This window comes from Syngnathus leptorhynchus, chromosome 18, assembly GCF_054491065.1.
Source record: "Syngnathus leptorhynchus isolate UIUO chromosome 18, UIUO_Slep, whole genome shotgun sequence".
Taxonomy (NCBI): domain Eukaryota; kingdom Metazoa; phylum Chordata; class Actinopteri; order Syngnathiformes; family Syngnathidae; genus Syngnathus; species Syngnathus leptorhynchus.
In genome coordinates, this window is record NC_141212.1 from 1054712 (window position 1) to 1071715 (window position 17004).

Sequence of the window (17004 nt, forward strand, 5' to 3'; positions counted from 1 at the left end):
GTCAGTTGGAGTTCCATCCCTTCTTTCATGTTGGAACAAGTTTGTTAGCCCTCATTAGGCTGAGATTCAGCAGAGGACGCTGGACTGGTCACCAGCCAACATCGTATGCTTATAGACAAACAATGTACACAAGGGACTGGTCGTCATGCAATGGAAAGATGGCAAAAATATTAAAATAATATTGAAAAAATTATTTAAAAATCGTATGCCGCTGCTCACAAAACAAACTCCCGAGTCGGTTGAACTTAGGTGTCACACGCCCCGCCCTCCTCAAGAAAAAGCAACACTGACAGCACAATCAAAGTTTTATTACCAAAATTAACATGTATATGCATGCATGTGCGTTCAGTGAGTGGAGAACTTCGGCAGCTGGTTTCCCAGGATGACGCGTCGTTCCACGCCCTCCTCGGAAATGGTGGCCATCCGGATGACGCCGCCGCTGGAGCCGTCTCGCTCCATGGCCAGTGCCAACGCTGGGGAACAAAAAAAACAACAACAACATGCCTTTAGCATGCTGGGGATCTTCTAAATTGTTCATTTATGGATTTAGGGCCAGCGTACCTGCAGCGGTCAGCTCCACACATTGCTCCTTGTTGAGTCCCACCTTGTAGTTGGAGTCCATGAAGCCGTAAATGTAGGAGCTGCCGCTGCCGCCCACCGACACGGCCTGCCTCACCAGCATCCCGCCGATGGGAACGCAGTACACCTGACACGCACACGCATGTCACCAGGAGAAACTCTTCTTCTTTACCTTTGGTGGCAGGCAAGGTTACCTGTCCGCCCTTCCTGCGGTCCCAGCCAGCCACCAGGATGCCGGCGCTCAGATCCTCTCTGTAGCGATAGCAGCTGGCTCGGAACAGGTTGGCGGCCGTCTCCACCAAGGGCGGCTCGTCGAGCTCGATGCTGGGGGCGCGGCGGGAGCAAGGAGTCGTGACTCGAAAGCGCTAGGCTAGTCATCCGAACTCTACATGGGAAGCGGCAGCGTTACCGACCTGTGGAAACCCAGCTGGTAGGTGACCATGTCAGCGATGGCCTGAGTGTCTGCGGCTGATCCAGATCTATAACACAAAGACACACATCAAGAGAATGGAAAAGACTAGGAAGAGGGGCGGAGCCTTGAAGAAGAAGCAGTTTGAGCCAACCTGCAGCAAAAGATGCGGTCGTGGATGGGCGTCAGTTTGTCCGTCACTCTGTTGGCGATGTACGCTCTGACAAATGACACAGATGGACGCAGTTGTCAATTTGTGGAGAGCGAGCGCATGCACGCACACCAAACATAAACAAAAACAAGATAGTCAGTCACCCGGTGGTGGTACGGGAGTCGGCGCCGATGACCACTCCGCCGTCATACTCCACCGCCATGATGGTGGTCTGCCACACAAAAGTAAAAGACAATATACTCAGAACACAAAAGTTTATTTTTAAAAAATGACCATAAAATGTACAGTATATTATTCTGCTGTTTATAACCACCAAGTATCTCCCGCCTTAAAGAGGGTAAATGTATCCCCTAAACTCAAATGACATTAATTTAATAAGTGGAGAAGCTTAAGAAAATCTATTGAATGGAGTTTCCCTGTTCGTTCCACTCTGCTTGTAGCATTGTTAGCTACTCCACATTTGCTGTCTCATCCAGCCGTTGTGCGGAATTAAAGTATCCTCCACAAGCATGGGATAAGCTTAGGACTCATTCGGTAGCCATGAAAGATACCGACCCCGGTGCTGACTTCCTTGTCGGTCCAGTCTGGAACATGTTGAGTTTGAGAGGAAAGATTTTGCTCAAAGCGCCTCATAGCTGTCGACACCGCCGCCATCTTGCTCCTACCCGTTTCAGTTTCCGTTTCAGTGGTGTGGTCTAGTCGCGCCGGAAGTGACGTCACTTCGTCGCCCTGTCGTGCTTCAAAGGACGCTGTCTATGAATTTGTACGGAGCTATTCCAAACTCACCACGGCTCATGCGGTCTAGGGAGGCGGAGCTTCCAGGGGCTGCGAGGACCCAGCCTTCGAAGTAGCCCGCGAATTTGGAAAGCTAAAAGTGACAATTTGATCAAGTTGAAAAGCGGTCCCAAACAATGGTAAATCTATAACTGGTAAAGAGGGACGTGATGTCATGGCGGCAGCTGGAGCTTCACCCGAGGATCATCAGCGCCCTCCAGAAAGGTGAGCACATTTTTCGATGACGTTATCTTTGAGAATACGTGCGTCAGGATTCCTAGATTGAAAAATGGTGTTGGAGCCTATTTCAACTTCATGTTATCACGTGAAATTTCAAAACAACTCATCACGTTACGTAACAATGGATGGATTTTCAAAATAGTTGTCAATTCATTTGCAATTCAATGAGTTATGGATTGGACGTCTACCAGCCCGTCCTACTTTGTAGCTAGAGTGGTGACTTGTTGGTTCTTGTGCTTCCCCTCCAGCTGGCGTCCGATCCGTCAGAGACGCGCTGTGCATGTCGAGTCCAGACCTGCAGAGACTCACCTCCCTGTCGGCCTCAGATGTCCGGCGGCTACTGACGGCCGCCGCTCTGCTCTGCAGGCCCCGCCGCCCGCTACCAGGTGACATCCACCCTCGTCCCCAAAAGGACGAAGACTCGACCCGCTGACCCACCCGTGCGTTTGCGTGCGCAGTTCTCGTGGCGGAAGAGTCCGGGCACAGACTGAGCCTGGGCTGTCCCGTGTTGGACGGCTTGCTGAGAGGCGGCCTTCCCGTAGGGGCCATCACTGAGCTATCTGGACAGAGTGGCGTCGGGAAGACCCAGCTGGCTCTGCAGCTCTGTCTCTCAGTGCAGTACCCGCTCTGTCACGGCGGGCTGGACTCGGGTCAGTTGCGTTCACGATTTGAACTCGATTTGGGCCCGAGCAGAAAATAACAACTGTTCCAAACGTGCGTGCTTGTAGGAGCTGTGTTTGTGTGCACAGAAGATGTTTTCCCCAGCAGACGTCTGCAGCAGCTGATCCGAGAACAACCGCATCTTCGCACCGACGTCCCCCAGGACGTGACCGGCGGCCTTCGCTTCGGCGATCGAGTTTACATCGAGCACGCTGCCGATCTGGTGGGTGTCCCGGTGGCTTCCCGTGTCCGGAACGTTGCCACGTGACGACGCCCCCCCACTCGTGTTTGTCTATCGTCAGGCGTCGCTGCAATCGTGCCTGAAGCGTCGCGTCCGGCTTCTGCTGGCTCGTCGCCTGGTCCGCTTTGTGGCCATCGATTCGGTGGCGTCTCTCTTCAGGTCCGAGTTCGGGCTCGCCGATTGGCCGGAGAGAAACAAACAGCTGCTGATGCTCTCGTCCGTGCTGCGCCACCTTTGCCACCAGTTTGATTCCGCTGTGCTCTGCATCAACCAGGTAACGTGCACACACACACACGCGCACGTTTTTGGCGTTAACGGCAAACAAACGTGTCTCGCAGGTGACCGACATCTTCAACAACTCAGAAGAATTTATGGGGTGAAGTCACATTTTGTAGCATACAAGCTGGATCTCTTTCAGGCGTACTCACCCATTTGCTTGTTTCCGTCAGTCCTTCTTCCTCGAGCGTGTGCCCGGCGTTGGGCTTGGCGTGGGCCAACCAGGTGATGGTTCGATTGATGATGCGGCGTCTTCAGGGCACGGTGACCAAGGGAGAGCAGGGCAGCGCCCTCCGCAGGTTGGATGTGGTGTTCGCGCCCCACCTGGCCAGAGCCGGGCGGGACGCCGCGGTGTGGAGGGAGGGCGTCCGAGGACTGGACGAGTCGCCCAGCTGATGCGACTGTCACCGTCTTTAGATATCACAAATACAATTGAGCTGTGGACTTTTTTTTATTTTGTAGGACAAAAACTTTGAGTGTGCATTTTAGTTTAAACCTAAGTTGTTTTGCAATAATATCCAATAAAAAGTTGGATCAAGAGTTGCTGATTACTGACTGGATGTTTGCAAATACTAAATGGTAGTGATGCTCATTTCTAACTTTTGCTTCTTTGGTCCTGTCATGTTATGTATCTTGGGGTACATATTTTCTTCGTCTAGTTTTGTCCTTGATTGGTCACCAGTAGTAGTAGAACAGTAGCTTCCTCTAGTGTTAAAATTAAAAAAGTGCAATAGACTGTCGTTTAAGTGTCTTACAATTGTGAGCTTCCGCTCGGCGCTTATTTTGAAGGGCCCGCAGGAAAACGCGACTATTTCTAGTGAGCGCTCACTTGACAATGATACGCAGTTTTTGACGGACGGACGGACAAACAAGCGGACGGACGAGCAACTGGACAGTGGGCGTGGGTTGTTTATTGCTACAAGATCGAGAAGCAGAAGAACCTTCTCCAAGGTGTGTTGCTCGTTTCGTTTGTGACTTCCGGTAGGATGTTATCGGATAACGGCCGCCAGTCGATGGCATCATCCGTGCGATTGCCACTGCGATGACGTCATTAAGAATCAACAAACACCGCGATGGAAGCCTGAGTAAAAAATATTTTGGACTGCTTAATACTTGTTTATTTATCTAGGCATCACGATGTCGTCCATTCCTCTGACCGCATTGGCGGTTCTTGTCCTGGCGGTTCCGCTCAACTGTCAAGCCGCCACCGACGGAGCGGTTCGGGACGTGATGGACAGGAGCTTTGACTTTTCTACGCGTTTGTACCGGGCGCTGGCGAGCCGCAGCGACGACAACGTTTTGGTGTCGACGTTGTCGGTGTGGCGCGGCCTGGCGGCGCTGCTCGGCGGTACCGGCGGTACAACGAGAGAGCAGCTGCTGGCGGCGCTCGGACTCACCGGATTGGACCCTCAAAACATCCCAGGTGGAGCAGGTTCTTGTCCATATTCAGACTCCTCCCGTCCAGTGTCCACCATCTGTCCCCTCCATCGTCCTCAGATGCGCTGTCGACGTTGACGAGCGGCCTGTACCTGAAGCAGGGCGTGGCCGTGTTCGCCGACCCCAGCGCGCAGGCGTCCCCGTCGTTTACCGAGTTCCTGCAAAGCAACTACAGCGGCGACGTGAAGAGCGTGGCCTTTGACCCGCCGCGGGACGCTGCCGATGCCGTCAAGGTGTGGGTCCGCCAGCAGATTGGTGAGGAGGTTCAGGACGCAGTCGCCGATGTGGACCCCCAGGAAAAGTTGCTCCTCGCCACCGCCGCCTCCTACCAAGGTCAGAAAAATGAACGCTCGTTTTCCAAAACGTCTCATTTTGATCATGGGAAAACTTTTCAAAAGTCAACAAATTGGCCTTCTCCCCCCACGTAGCCCAATTCAGCCAAGCGTTCAACGCCAGCCTCACTCAGGTGGAACGCTTCTACGTGGACAACTACCACGTGGTGACGGTCCCCATGATGTTCCGGGCCGACAAGTACTACCTGGCGTACGACCGCTCGCTCAAAGCCGGCGTGCTCAAGCTGCCCATGACGGACGGGGCGGCCGCCTTGGTGGTCCTGCCCGACCAAGACGTGGACATTGACTCGGTGGAGGAGGCAGTCAACGCGGAGAAGATCCGGGCCTGGATCCGGCAGCTCAAGAAAACGTGAGTTATCTTCACTCGCAGCTGCTCAAAGTGCTGCCACTAGTGTCTTCTTCACGTTGGCCCGACAGGAAGCTGGAGGTGCAGTTACCGCGCTTCTCCTTGGATCGATCCTACTCTCTAAAGAACGTCCTGGGCACTCTGGACGTGGTCCAAGTCTTCCAGGATGACGCCGACCTCAGCAAGCTGGGGGCTGCTCCGGGCCTGAAATTGTCACAGGTGAGGATGCCGTCCCGTCTGGGTTCTAACGTGGCGGGCTCCTAACGCCCCGCTGTCCGCAGGTTCTTCACAAAGCCGTCGCCGTGGTAGATGAGAGCAGCCAAGGAGCCGCCTCAGGAGACGGAGCCGGCGTCTTCTCCACTCCTCCCCCTCGACTGACCATCAACCGACCGTTCCTCTTTTTGGTCTACCATCAGAGCAGCGGCGGCCTGCTCCTGATGGGGCGAGTGCGCGACCCCACCAAGAAATAAGTTCCGTCTTCCCGGTCGTCCGCAAAGGTTGAATGGAGGCGACTGGACTCCCAGGTTAACGTAGCGACGACGTCTTTTCGAAGACAACGTCATGGGCGAGACCCCAGCGCTAGGCCACGACATGAAAGTAGGAGAGGCCCTGAGGGGGGGGGGGCATCCTCCCGGGGACAGGTGGTGGATGCGGTGAGAGCAAAGAGGGAGACTCGGCGCCTTCAAATTTCAAAGAGGCCCAAACGTCAACCAACGACAAGTTGCCTCCGTTCAAGCTTTGCGACTCGACATCCTTTGCGTCGCTCTGTTATTTAGCCAGTGCAGTAGCCAAAGTGTCCAGAGGGGCGGCGCTGTCTGCATGCTTTGCGCCCTTTCACACTATGCCCGATTGTTTCATGTTGTCAATATAAATACATACTATTCATTTGTAATTAACAACTCATGTGTTCTTGTATTCTTTTTTTAATTCAGTATATTTATTCAATTCTCACTCACGCAATCAAGCATTTCTGCAGGAATTGCACAATTTCTAGTTTTTCAAATAAATCCTTTTGAAATATAAAATCCTTTTAAAGAAATAATGAATATTTTTAAAATAACGCCTTACTATTTATGGTCATTATAAAAAGTTACTGAATTATTTGAAAGCCTGACCCCAGATCCCAAACAGACATTAGCTTGCTGTTGTCATGCTAAATGTAGGTCACTAAAGTGTGCTTCAAGCGCCCATACGGGTCACGTGGTGAAAGACGAGAGGCGGCCGCTAAAAAAAGAAAGACGCCCCTCGCAGACGACACACGACTGGGAAACGGCAAAGTTGGGTGAGAACTTTTCTTCCCTTCATTTTGTTTACGCTTGTCGCACGGTCAAACGTGACAGCTGCTTTCGACAACTTCCGACACCTCTACGTTGCTCTTGTCTCTCACGCGTGAGTTGAGAAGGTCAAAACATGTTCCGACGTCTCGGCTTGTCTCAGCGCCGTCATGGCGGCGGAGGAGGCGGAACTGGACGATTATTCGGCGTTCGGCGAGCTGAGCGACGACGACCTGCTGCAGCTCGCCATCCAGCGCAGCCTGGAAGACAAGCTAGCGGGCCAGCCCGAGCAAAAGGTCAACAAAGTTCAAGCGCTTGTAACCGAGCAGCAAGGCCCCGCCCACTACAGCTCGCCCAACCCGCCCTGCCAAAAGACGCCTGACATGTACGTATACGTGCCATCGTGATGGCATCAAAGCAAAATGATGAATTCAAAACAAAATTCATCTTTTTCTTTCATCCATCGGAAAAAGAGTCTTGCCTTTTCTTTGTCAAGCCCATTTGCAGAAATCTGACCACGTAGAGCGCATGACGGCTTACGTGCGGCTGAATGGCAAAACCCGGTTTTGGTCCAATAGTCTGGCACCGAGACCTCTGTGCTCTGATTGGCTATCGTCTGGTGTGTGGCTTGCAGAAAAACCTTTGAGGGCACCGTCAGCCAATTCACCACCGGCGCCGGGAAGAGGATGTTGGCTTTTCGCAAATGGGACGGCACTTTGCTCCACGTGGCGCCAGAACTTCAGGAGTACGTTTGCTCCTGTACCCTAACCCCAAATCCTGACCCCTAACCCTGCACGCTAAGTCCCACACATAACCTCAAGTCTCTTTCTGCTCCCGCATCCTAACCACTTAAGCACTAATCAGGTCAGATGGGGGTCGAGGGTCACGGTTCATCTGTGTCGTTCAGGGAGGAGGAGCCTCTGTTTCAAGCGATCCGCGCAGGCGACCTGAAGCGCCTGAAAGTTCTGATGGCGTCATCCGAAAGCAATTTGATGCTGCCTAGCAAGCCCGGCTGGCTCGCCATCCATCAGGCGGCGTCTTCCAACCAGGAGGCGTGTCTCAGGGTCCTCCTGTCGGGTAATGGAAAACGCCGCATTTAACAAGCAGAAGCATGAAGCATGCTAACATGCTAGCCAGCTAACAAGACTTTTTGTGACCACCTCAGCCCAACCGGGGATGGTCAACAAGCGTACCCAGCGCGCAGAGACGGCGCTGCTGGTGGCGGTGGACAGGGAGCATCTGACGTGCGCTCAACTTCTGCTGGAGAACAGCGCCGACCCCGACGCGGCCAACCGGGATCACGAGACTCCGCTGTACAAAGGTACGCAAAGCGCCGTCCGCCCCCCCCCGCGTGCCCGCCGTTGAGTGGATTGTCACCCCGCAGCCTGCGAGAGGGACAACCCGGCTCTGGTGGCGCTCTTGCTCAATCACGGCGCCGCCGTCAACGCAAAATGCTACCAGGGCTGGACGGCACTGCACGAGGCCACGTGCCACAACAACATGGAGATCTGCCAGATGCTCCTGAAGGCCGGAGGCAAACACAGCCCCGCCGATAATTACGGGATGACGCCGTTCTTGATGGCCGCTCAGAGCGGACAATTGGCTTCCCTTCGCCTCCTGGTCAAGCACGGTAAGTCAGAGCCGCTTGTGGCGACGACCTCCGCTTGACCCTCTTTGACCTCAGGGGCGGACATTAATACCCAAGCCGCCGACGGAGCGACGGCTCTTCACGAAGCCGCTAAGAACGGGCACGCCGACGTCGTGGAGTTCCTGCTTTCGCAGAAAGCCGACGCCAACGTAGCGGGAAAAGCCGGACTGCTGCCGCTTCACATCGCCGCCCGCAAAGGAAGCGACAAGTAGGCCTACCCCCCCCCCCCCACAGCCTCTCCCTCCAGTCTATAGTTGGGACACGCCTTCCTGTTTTCTTTCCCAGCATCGTGTCCATGTTGATCCCAGCCACCAGCAAGGCGAGAGTCCGGCGCACCGGCCTCAGCCCGCTCCACGTGGCCGCCGAGTACAATCGCGACGAAGTCCTGGAGACCCTGATCCAGGCCGGTTTCGACGTCAACGCCCAGCTGTGCGAAGAGCGCTCCAGGCTGTACGAGGACCGGCGCAGCACAACGCTCTACTTTGCCGTGGCCAACTACAACGTGGACAACGTCCGCATGCTGCTGAACGCCGGCGCCGATCCCAACCTGGACGTGTTCGGGCCGCTGCTGCTGGCGGCCAGGCAAGGTTGCTTCGAGAGCGTCACGCTGCTGGTGGAACACGGCGCCGACATCAACGCCCGCATCGCCACCCACCCCACCACCTTTCCCGCCATCTTCATGTTCTCCATGAAGTACCTCCCCATGTTCAAGTACCTGCTGGACAACGGCGGCGACGCCCTCTCCTGCTTCCGCTGCGTCTACGGCAACGGGCCGCACCCGCCGCTCCAAACCGGCAGGTCGCACCCGGGTCAACTGGAAGACCACGAAAGACAGCGGCCGAGCGGCGGCGTGACGGCAGGTGTTCAGGTGGCAACTTTTCGTCCGAGTCGACATTTGATTCGTATTATCATTCGAGTCCAGGAAGCATATTTGCGCTTTCCTGCCAGTTCTGCGAAGTGATCTCGGCGCCCAGCATCAGTCGGTGGGCGGGGCCGATCATCGACGTGCTGCTAGACTACGTGGGTCACGTGACGCTCTGCTCACGACTCATGGAGCATTTGGACAGCTACGACGACTGGAGCGTCATTAAAGACAAAGCCGGTGAGACACCCAAAATGTTACCTGAGCCGGCCCACGACCGCTTTGCACGTGCGTGCGTGCGTTTCAAAATGGGAAAAGTCGCAATGAAGACAAGTTGAAGTTACCTTTTGTGCTTTTGATGCGCAGCGTTGCCGCGCCCACTTCTGCAGCTTTGTCGCATTCGGATCGTGCAGCTGGTGGGACGGCGGCGCTTGAAGAACTTGGACCTCCCCGGAAGTTTGATCCGCTTTTTGCAGCACCAGGAAGCTTATGTGGACTTGTGACGAGAAGATTCCACGAGGATGATGGACGCGGTGGAGGCGTGTCATCGTTTGCCAGATGACTTAGAGCTTGTATAGCTATCAGGTGACGGCACCTTGCTTAATGCTAACATAAATAGCATCAAGTGTTGTCTGTCCTTCTTGCAACGACTACTTGACCACCAAGAGTGCAGCAACGCATGTAGACATACAGACGAGACAATATTCTTGATATTTTCTGCTGTACTGAGAAGCAAGTCTGGCTGTCCTATACTGCCCTCGTGTGGCCAAGGCGCACATTGCAAGATGAGCAGTGTAAAAAAAAAAAAAAAAAAGCGGCGTTATTTAGTTTCATTGCTGTATATTTGTATAAATTAGGATATTGTAGAGTGTTGTTTTCCTCAATAAAATTTCCTTTTATTTGTTAACTTTAAAGGATCATAAGTAAGGAGATCTATGGGAGATCTCAGTAATAGGAAGTGATGTCATCACAATAAACACAATCTTCTTTAAACACAAACTTCCTGCTCAGGGAATCGGATCTTTTTTTATCCTCATCTACATTTCGGGCCGTCCCACCAAAATATACAAACATCGAAGGAGGCAGGCAGTGAAGCAGGCAGGCACTGGGCGCTCATCTGGCGTTCTTGTAGAGGGACTTGCGGCGATACTCGGGCAGATGATGGAGGATCCAGGCCGCCGGCGCCAACATGGCCACCGTAAATACCGACATGACCAAAAAGGTTTGCTAGCGGAAAAAGAAAAATAATAAACACAAGCATCCACTTGGCTATTTGGTGCTCTGCTGCATTTTTGCGGGAGGTGTGTCGCCATGGTAACCAACACTTTTGTCTTTATTAAACAATTACACAAATTATTATGTAACTATGCAGATCATTGAGTGACACATCAGCAGATTTACGCTTTAGAAAAATTCCTTACCCCGGCCCCGATGCGATGCCTGGGGGGTTTGCTGAAGACCCGGGCCACGCTGACCTTCGCCAAAACCTTCTTGGGAGCGCACAGGAAACTCGCGGCCGCCGTCTTCCTCAGCGCCATGCTCACGCCAGTGCCGCTCGCCCTCGAATCAGTTTGTCTTCACTCGCTGCTTGTATACATCATGGGGGGGAACGGCGGAAGGGAGGGGGGGGGGTCAGAGTCAACAGAACAGCTGATTACATTTTGTTCACAGAAGAAAAGACCAGACGTGATGGAAAGACATTTGAAGGAACACATGCCGCTGTCAACAACACACGTACACAAAATCATCTGGGATTTGGCTTTTGGACCGAGCTTTGTTTTTGAAATTCATTTCAGTGTGTTTTTTTAAAAGTTAATTCCATTAGTATGTGTTTCTTAGCTGTCAATACAGACGTCAATTCCCGTTTTGCTGGCAAAAACGAAGCAAAATCCAAAAAGCGTGGACAGCTTTTATTCGGCAGTGAAAAGGAATAAAAGAAAATGTGTTGATGTGGTTAAAAAGAGCAAGGTCAAAGGGGTCATGCGCAATGGAAGCGGCCGTCCGCTTGTCTTCTTTTGCGACTTTGCTGCCGCTCAAAGAACTGACGGATGTCCTCGGAGGTGACCACCTAAGGACACAGAAAATCCGCGTCAAGTATTACTTTTATCCAAATGCGATTCTCAAGTGAAAGGCTCACCTTTCCTTCGGAGGCAAATCTTTGCAGGAAGTCCTTCAGCTCGCTTTTCATGTCGTTGTAACCTGCCAGGAAGCACCACGACGTCAGCGCACCGGTCGGCCCAACGACCGGCACGTAGCGGCATTTACCGTGGATGATCTCTAGCTGCTGCACGCGGTTGAGGTTGTCCAGCGCCGACATGAGCGGGTCGTGAGCCGGCGCTGTGCCTTCCTCGCGCTTGCCTTTATTCTCGTAGGCCAGGACCGTGTCCGACTCGTCCGACAGGAAGGAGAGCCCCGCCTCCGCCAGCCTCACCTGAACGCACGGCCAGACGTGTGAGGGCGTGTCCTCGCCAACAGGGAGCGACCGGCTCTGCTCGCACCTGACAAGCGTGGCACCGGCATAGCTTGGATCGCCACCCCGAAGGCCAAAAGACAGCTCCGGAGCGGGCCCGCTTGACGCCGGCGGCCTCCAGCTCCTTTAATTTGCAAGTTGGCTCGACCTCCGGACGAGATCGCTTACTGCTCGGCTCGCCGGCCTCGTCCGCAACGGCGTCGGCGCCCTTCTCCTTCGCCACCTCCGACTCAAGCGGACCTGGAACTGAATCAGAGGCGGGTTAGCTGGGCGCAATCTTGGAATCCTCAAAGAAAGCGGGCGGGAAATTTCAACGGCGGCACGCACCTGCCAGCTGAGCGGCGTAGCTCCACAAGAAGTCGTTTGCGTTCATACACGACTCGCAGATCATCTCCTGCAACTCCACGCAATCTGGAACGTCGCAGCCCAAGTGCTGAACACGCACAACAGTTAGCTCATTGTCGTGACACGTGTGTAGCGTGCCGTCAGGTCCGCGAGATCTTACCCGGCCGTGCAGCCAGTCCTCACACAACACACACTGGATCATTTCGTCTTCAACCTGACAAGAAAACCGATGAGAAAGTAAGCAAAGTTTTTTTTTTGGGTGCAGGCTGTCATGAGCATCACCTGATCTTCTGGGTCCGGATACGGCCGGCGACAAGTGCAGTACTCTCCGAAGAAGTTGTGACTGTATTTATTCAGGCTGTTGACGTCATCCTTGTCCTAGCTCACGTAAGAAACGCACGATCAGCATATTTGAGGACGAGCGTGAGAGGGGAGAACATAAAGCGTCTCTGGTGACTCACGTGAAAGAGTTTACATGGCGCGTTCACAAACTTGCCATTTCCGCAGTCACAGCGGAAATTCCTGAACAGAACATGGTCTTCAGTCATCCGCCAAGCGAGTGGCTTTAAGGTGCGGTCACCTTTTGGTGTAGAGCTCAAACAGGTTGTGACCTTCGTGACACTTGTAGGAACACGCCAAACACACGCCAGCTGCTTGGCCTCCTTTCGGGGTGCATGTGTTGCAGGCGTACAGGGCCTGACGCTTCACATAGCCCTGCACACACACACACGCCAAGCTTTTCAAGGAATGAGAACAGGGAAGGGATCAATTGCATCCATATTTCAGGATGCACCAACGTGACGTTTGCTACACGTTACCTGAGGATACGAGCAGTGGTCCGAGTCACTTCCAGCCAACACGGCGGACGCTTCTTCTTCCAGCTCTTCATCTTCCTGCAGGACGTCCACCAGAGAAACGGTCTGCTCCTCTGACATTTTGCCCACCTTTGTTTTCGAGTGGAGAATTTGACCAATCTAGAAGATGCTCCAGCGAGGTCGCAGCTTCTAGCCACACCACTCCTGAGCAACTGTCATCACAACATGGATCACATGCATGTTTTACTCTCTGCAAATTGAAATACCAGAATGATCGGAATGACTTCATCTTTCAATATGATACGGATCCAAATAAAGCATCCTTGTCGTAGTTACGCTGTCAAGCAACATGCACTCGCTAGTGTTAGTTAGCTTCCCAGTGAACGATCAAGCTGCATGAGCCAAAACAGACGGCTGTTATAAGAGAATATAAAAATGGGCTTACCGATAGAGGTCTGGTGTTAGAAATAACAGTAGATCAGTGGGACAAAACAATCGCTCATTTGCACAAGGAGGAAATGTGCTGTCTGTCCAATGCGGGAACTACCGCCATAGACATCACTTGTAGCTAGAGTACGCGTTAACCACGTACGCCATGTTGGATGTCTCAATGTTGCTTCGTAAGCGCAGTAAAGGCAAATCTGTTGACATACATGGGCTGTAAGCCTGTAATGGTGATACTATGAATGAGATGCTAAATATAAACTTGAAATTCGAAATGAGTATCAAACATATTGTCTGAGAGTCACTCAGGGAATGGTTTGTGTATATTTCATATCTATGATACGCCGATGTCTATGATACAACATCCGGTTTACTTCCGCAATTTAATTTGGCAAAATATAAATGTTTGTTTACAGATGATAATAGTGTGGGTGATTAATAAATATTGAATTCAGAACGAGTTATAAATATGAAACGGGGCGTGAGATTTTATGTTGTGAACTTTACGAATACTGTACGTAATACAGTGCGTGATGACGTAGTCAAGATGGCAGCTACCGCAATTACAGCTGAGCTGAAATTCAGAGACGGTCGAGCTCATAAAGTGGAACAAATAAACGTCCCGGTCGAGAACACGCTCCCGTCTTTAATCACAGGGCTTCATAAAGTGAGCGAGAACGTCTCACGGATTCTCAGCGAGCTCGTAGACAAGGAAAAACTCGCTGCAGGCTGCGCAGCTGGTAAGCACCCACAACGCAAACTTCTCCGTTTTCCCAACACAAAATGACATTAAGGCCCCAAAATGATTGTGCATTTAGGGAATATTTGGCCGCATTGAACGATTAACCAGCAGATAATAATATTCATGCACGTTGCTAAATTGTCGCTGTGCTGCAGATGACGAAGAAGCCTGCGAAGACGACGACAGTGACGATGAAGCCGAAAAAGAGCCTCAACCGCCTGTGAAAAGATCCAAAACGCGATGAGTCCAACAGAGAAGAGCAATAACCACGTCATTTTCAACACCATCGAGTTAACTTTATTTTTTTTACACAAATAGCAGTAATAAAAACTTGAAATAATACATTTCCTTTATTGTACATGTCGGGATGAATCCATTTGTTAGCTTTTTTCTTATTCTTATTTTGCAATATAATTAGACCGTGTTAAACTGCGTCCTAACTAAACTAAAAGTACAAAACCCCCGTTTTCCCTTTACGTGGCGCTTGACTAGTTTGGCGAGAGGATGCTGAGGAGGAGAAAATGGACATGACCGACACGGATGCGGGAGGGGGGCGGGGCCTGTTATCATGCGTGCCAGATGGTTAAACAATTACAGCCTTAATGATGAGGTGAAAGGGCAAGTGGGGCCTAATGGAGGTTGTTAAGACATAATGATGAAATGGAATGACATTGTTTTCCTGCTCAAATGTCATATGAGCGACTTTGTGTAAAACGTTCATTGGCAATATATTTGAGAATTTCTATGATATGTCTACAGAAGCCCTTTTTGAATGAATGATGTCACTTCTCTAGCAGATATTTCAAGCCAGCATCTTGCTGTCTTCCGAATCGAGTTAAAACGGGAACGCCAAGAGCTGAAGGCTTCCTAATGGAACTCCTGATTTGGACACTAACGACCCGTGACATGAGAACATCGGTGAGACTCTGAAGCCTTCGGACCTCGGCGCCGTTTCGCGCTCCCACGCCGACCGGCGTTGGAATGGCTCCGCCTCCAGAGGGGCGGCGTCTTGCCCGCGTGACATCACTGCGGCGAGCCCGTCGGCTCATCAAACCGAAAGGCGGTCTGTCGTTTGGCGCTGCCGATGCGCTCGGGCAGTTTTGAGCAAGTGATGGGGGGGCGCCGGCTTATTTGGATGTTAACAGCGTAATAACGCGCTAGGGGCGGGACACTTTTGACTACCGCGGGGTCCCGCCAGCGATAATGGGAGGTGGGGGAGACGACTGGGATCTTATCAGCGTTTTGCAGAGGGTCGCCTGACTTTGATTGGACAAAGACGCCACCTTTATCAGCGAAAGCCACGCGCCACAGAAGATCTGCCACCAAAAACCCTTTCAATGGTCCTTGGCAAAGGGCAAAAACCTGGACCAGGACCGGAGCAGGACATAGAGCCAGCGTCCCGTGACGGGGATCCGGAAGTTGTCCGGTCGTCGGTGACCTTCAGGTGAGACAGTTAGTGCTTTCACGAAGCCGCTCTTGCCGTCCAGGATGTAAGCGTGTGTGGTTGTCAGGGCGACGGAAGACGGGGAATCGGCACTGGGAGAGCGTCGCAGTGGCGTCCAGGTGAGACGGAGGCAGATTTCATATTTGAGAGGGGGAGGGGTCCTCCCGAGGGACACTGCGCATCTAAATGCTCATGATGGGGTCACGGGGATGGAGCAAAAATCTTCACTGGAGATGGCCTTTTGTTCTCTTGTGCTCAGTCTTCCAAAACTCAAAAATGACAAAACTCTTGTCCACCACTCTAGGTGTTCTTACATTTTGATTTGTTCTCAGGCCTTGGCTCTTACCTCCTCTCACTTGAGTGGTCGCGCTTCCTTTCCTTTCAGGACTCGTAGCGATGCTTTCGGCCGCCGCGCAGATCCTGGCGTTCGTCCTGGCGCTGCTGGGCACGCTGGGCGCCACGGTGGCCACGCTGCTTCCCAACTGGCAGGTGAGCATCAGGGTGTGGTCCAGCATGGTGACCCCCATGTGGCACACGCGGGGGCTGTGGATGGACTGCGTGTGGTACGGGGCCGGCGTCTTCAGCTGCACCACCAACAAGTCCCCGCCGCTGGCGCTGCCCCCCTACCTGCAGACCACCCGGGCCGCCATGGTCCTGTCCTGCGTGCTGGCCGCCTTCGGTCTGTGCTTGGCCTCTCTTGGGCTCCGCTGCACCCGTTGGGGGGGCGGCCAACGAGCCAAGGGGCGCACGGCGGTGACGGCGGGGGGCTGCTTCGTCCTGGCCTCCGCCTTGTGCCTGGGCCCCGCTTCCTGGTTCACTTCCGAGGTGGTGGCCGCCTTCATGAGCGCCCGGCAAGCCGACGGTAGCAAATACCAGCCCGGGGGGGCGCTCTGCGTCACCTTCGTCTCCGCCGGCTTCCTCTTGGCGGGAGGCGTCATCTTTTGTTTGTCCTGTCCGGGGTCGGCCTCGCAGGACTACCCGACCCCCACGGACATTGTGCCCACCCGGTCGGAGAGGCGGTGTCCGCAAAGGGACGGCAGGAATGTGAAGGACAGTTACAGCCGGCAGGAATACGTCTGACCTTCTCGCCTTTACGTGAAGGTACTCTTTCAAGAGTTAGTAACCAAAGCCATCCTGATCCGGCGAGGCTCCATGCCGACTCCGCTCCATCTTTTCCCGGCGGCCCAGCGGGGCACCAGCGAGGCAGCGCAGCGTGGAGGACCATAATCATGCTCTTAGCTTTCCATTATCTCCACGACGTGCCTCGGTGCACACACGCACGTACGCACGCACGCACACGCATGCACACGCGCAGCTGTATGAAGTCATTGAATGTCTTCTGGCCTGCTGTGGGCCTCAATCACTTTGTCTTAAAAAGGATCTTTTGATGCAGTTTACCTCTGAAAAGTCCGAAAGATGCGACGTCTTTTAAGAACCTTTAGCAACACAACCGTTATGCAAATTTCATATTTC

At 53.0% G+C, this 17004-nt stretch overlaps 7 protein-coding genes across 10 annotated transcripts; 5 read left to right on the forward strand and 2 right to left on the reverse strand.

Annotated features, from left to right (window-relative positions):
- Nucleotides 1–287: 287 nt before the first annotated feature.
- On the reverse strand, nt 288–1889 carry psmb6 (proteasome 20S subunit beta 6). The gene is made up of 7 exons (XM_085937250.1): nt 1716–1889; nt 1304–1371; nt 1143–1208; nt 993–1058; nt 774–903; nt 562–706; nt 288–473 (listed from the first exon to the last, which is right to left on the reverse strand). The coding sequence occupies exons 1-7, from the start codon at nt 1812–1814 to the stop codon at nt 346–348; spliced, it is 702 nt and encodes a 233-aa protein (XP_085793376.1). The 5' UTR covers nt 1815–1889; the 3' UTR covers nt 288–345.
- On the forward strand, nt 1745–3891 carry xrcc3 (X-ray repair complementing 3). Of its 2 annotated transcripts, none has more exons than XM_085937248.1 (7): nt 1745–2159; nt 2423–2560; nt 2633–2824; nt 2924–3057; nt 3137–3349; nt 3414–3451; nt 3525–3891. In XM_085937248.1, exons 1-7 carry the CDS (start codon nt 2105–2107, stop codon nt 3745–3747), a joined length of 993 nt encoding a protein of 330 aa, XP_085793374.1. In that variant the 5' UTR covers nt 1745–2104; the 3' UTR covers nt 3748–3891. The 2 variants fall into 2 exon arrangements, with proteins under 2 accessions (XP_085793374.1, XP_085793373.1); XM_085937247.1 differs by having other exon boundaries at nt 1751–2159; nt 2903–3057.
- Nucleotides 3892–4155: 264 nt separating this feature from the next.
- LOC147042134 (plasma serine protease inhibitor-like) lies at nt 4156–6512 on the forward strand. Of its 2 annotated transcripts, XM_085937243.1 has the most exons (6): nt 4156–4302; nt 4481–4774; nt 4849–5121; nt 5217–5490; nt 5559–5706; nt 5769–6512. In XM_085937243.1, the coding sequence occupies exons 2-6, from the start codon at nt 4489–4491 to the stop codon at nt 5955–5957; spliced, it is 1170 nt and encodes a 389-aa protein (XP_085793369.1). In that variant the 5' UTR covers nt 4156–4302; nt 4481–4488; the 3' UTR covers nt 5958–6512. The 2 variants fall into 2 exon arrangements, with proteins under 2 accessions (XP_085793369.1, XP_085793370.1); XM_085937244.1 differs by lacking the exon at nt 4156–4302 and having other exon boundaries at nt 4315–4774.
- A 14-nt stretch (nt 6513–6526) lies between these two features.
- Nucleotides 6527–10253, forward strand: LOC147042135 (ankyrin repeat and SOCS box protein 2-like). Of its 2 annotated transcripts, XM_085937241.1 has the most exons (10): nt 6527–6769; nt 6925–7146; nt 7396–7506; nt 7669–7838; nt 7927–8082; nt 8146–8391; nt 8446–8617; nt 8695–9277; nt 9358–9511; nt 9638–10253. In XM_085937241.1, the coding sequence occupies exons 2-10, from the start codon at nt 6932–6934 to the stop codon at nt 9772–9774; spliced, it is 1944 nt and encodes a 647-aa protein (XP_085793367.1). In that variant the 5' UTR covers nt 6527–6769; nt 6925–6931; the 3' UTR covers nt 9775–10253. The 2 variants fall into 2 exon arrangements, with proteins under 2 accessions (XP_085793367.1, XP_085793368.1); XM_085937242.1 differs by having other exon boundaries at nt 6751–7146.
- A 913-nt stretch (nt 10254–11166) lies between these two features.
- LOC147042136 (putative E3 ubiquitin-protein ligase UBR7) lies at nt 11167–14281 on the reverse strand. The gene is made up of 11 exons (XM_085937246.1): nt 13347–14281; nt 12905–13113; nt 12667–12800; nt 12548–12608; nt 12369–12464; nt 12247–12300; nt 12069–12174; nt 11770–11987; nt 11537–11702; nt 11409–11470; nt 11167–11339 (listed from the first exon to the last, which is right to left on the reverse strand). Exons 2-11 carry the CDS (start codon nt 13019–13021, stop codon nt 11250–11252), a joined length of 1104 nt encoding a protein of 367 aa, XP_085793372.1. The 5' UTR covers nt 13022–13113; nt 13347–14281; the 3' UTR covers nt 11167–11249.
- LOC147042137 (uncharacterized) lies at nt 13717–14626 on the forward strand. The gene is made up of 2 exons (XM_085937249.1): nt 13717–14085; nt 14243–14626. Exons 1-2 carry the CDS (start codon nt 13815–13817, stop codon nt 14329–14331), a joined length of 360 nt encoding a protein of 119 aa, XP_085793375.1. The 5' UTR covers nt 13717–13814; the 3' UTR covers nt 14332–14626.
- Nucleotides 14627–15264: 638 nt separating this feature from the next.
- Nucleotides 15265–16611, forward strand: LOC147042138 (claudin-20-like). The gene is made up of 2 exons (XM_085938277.1): nt 15265–15531; nt 15917–16611. Exon 2 carries the CDS (start codon nt 15928–15930, stop codon nt 16609–16611), a length of 684 nt encoding a protein of 227 aa, XP_085794403.1. The 5' UTR covers nt 15265–15531; nt 15917–15927.
- The last annotated feature ends 393 nt before the right edge of the window (nt 16612–17004 follow it).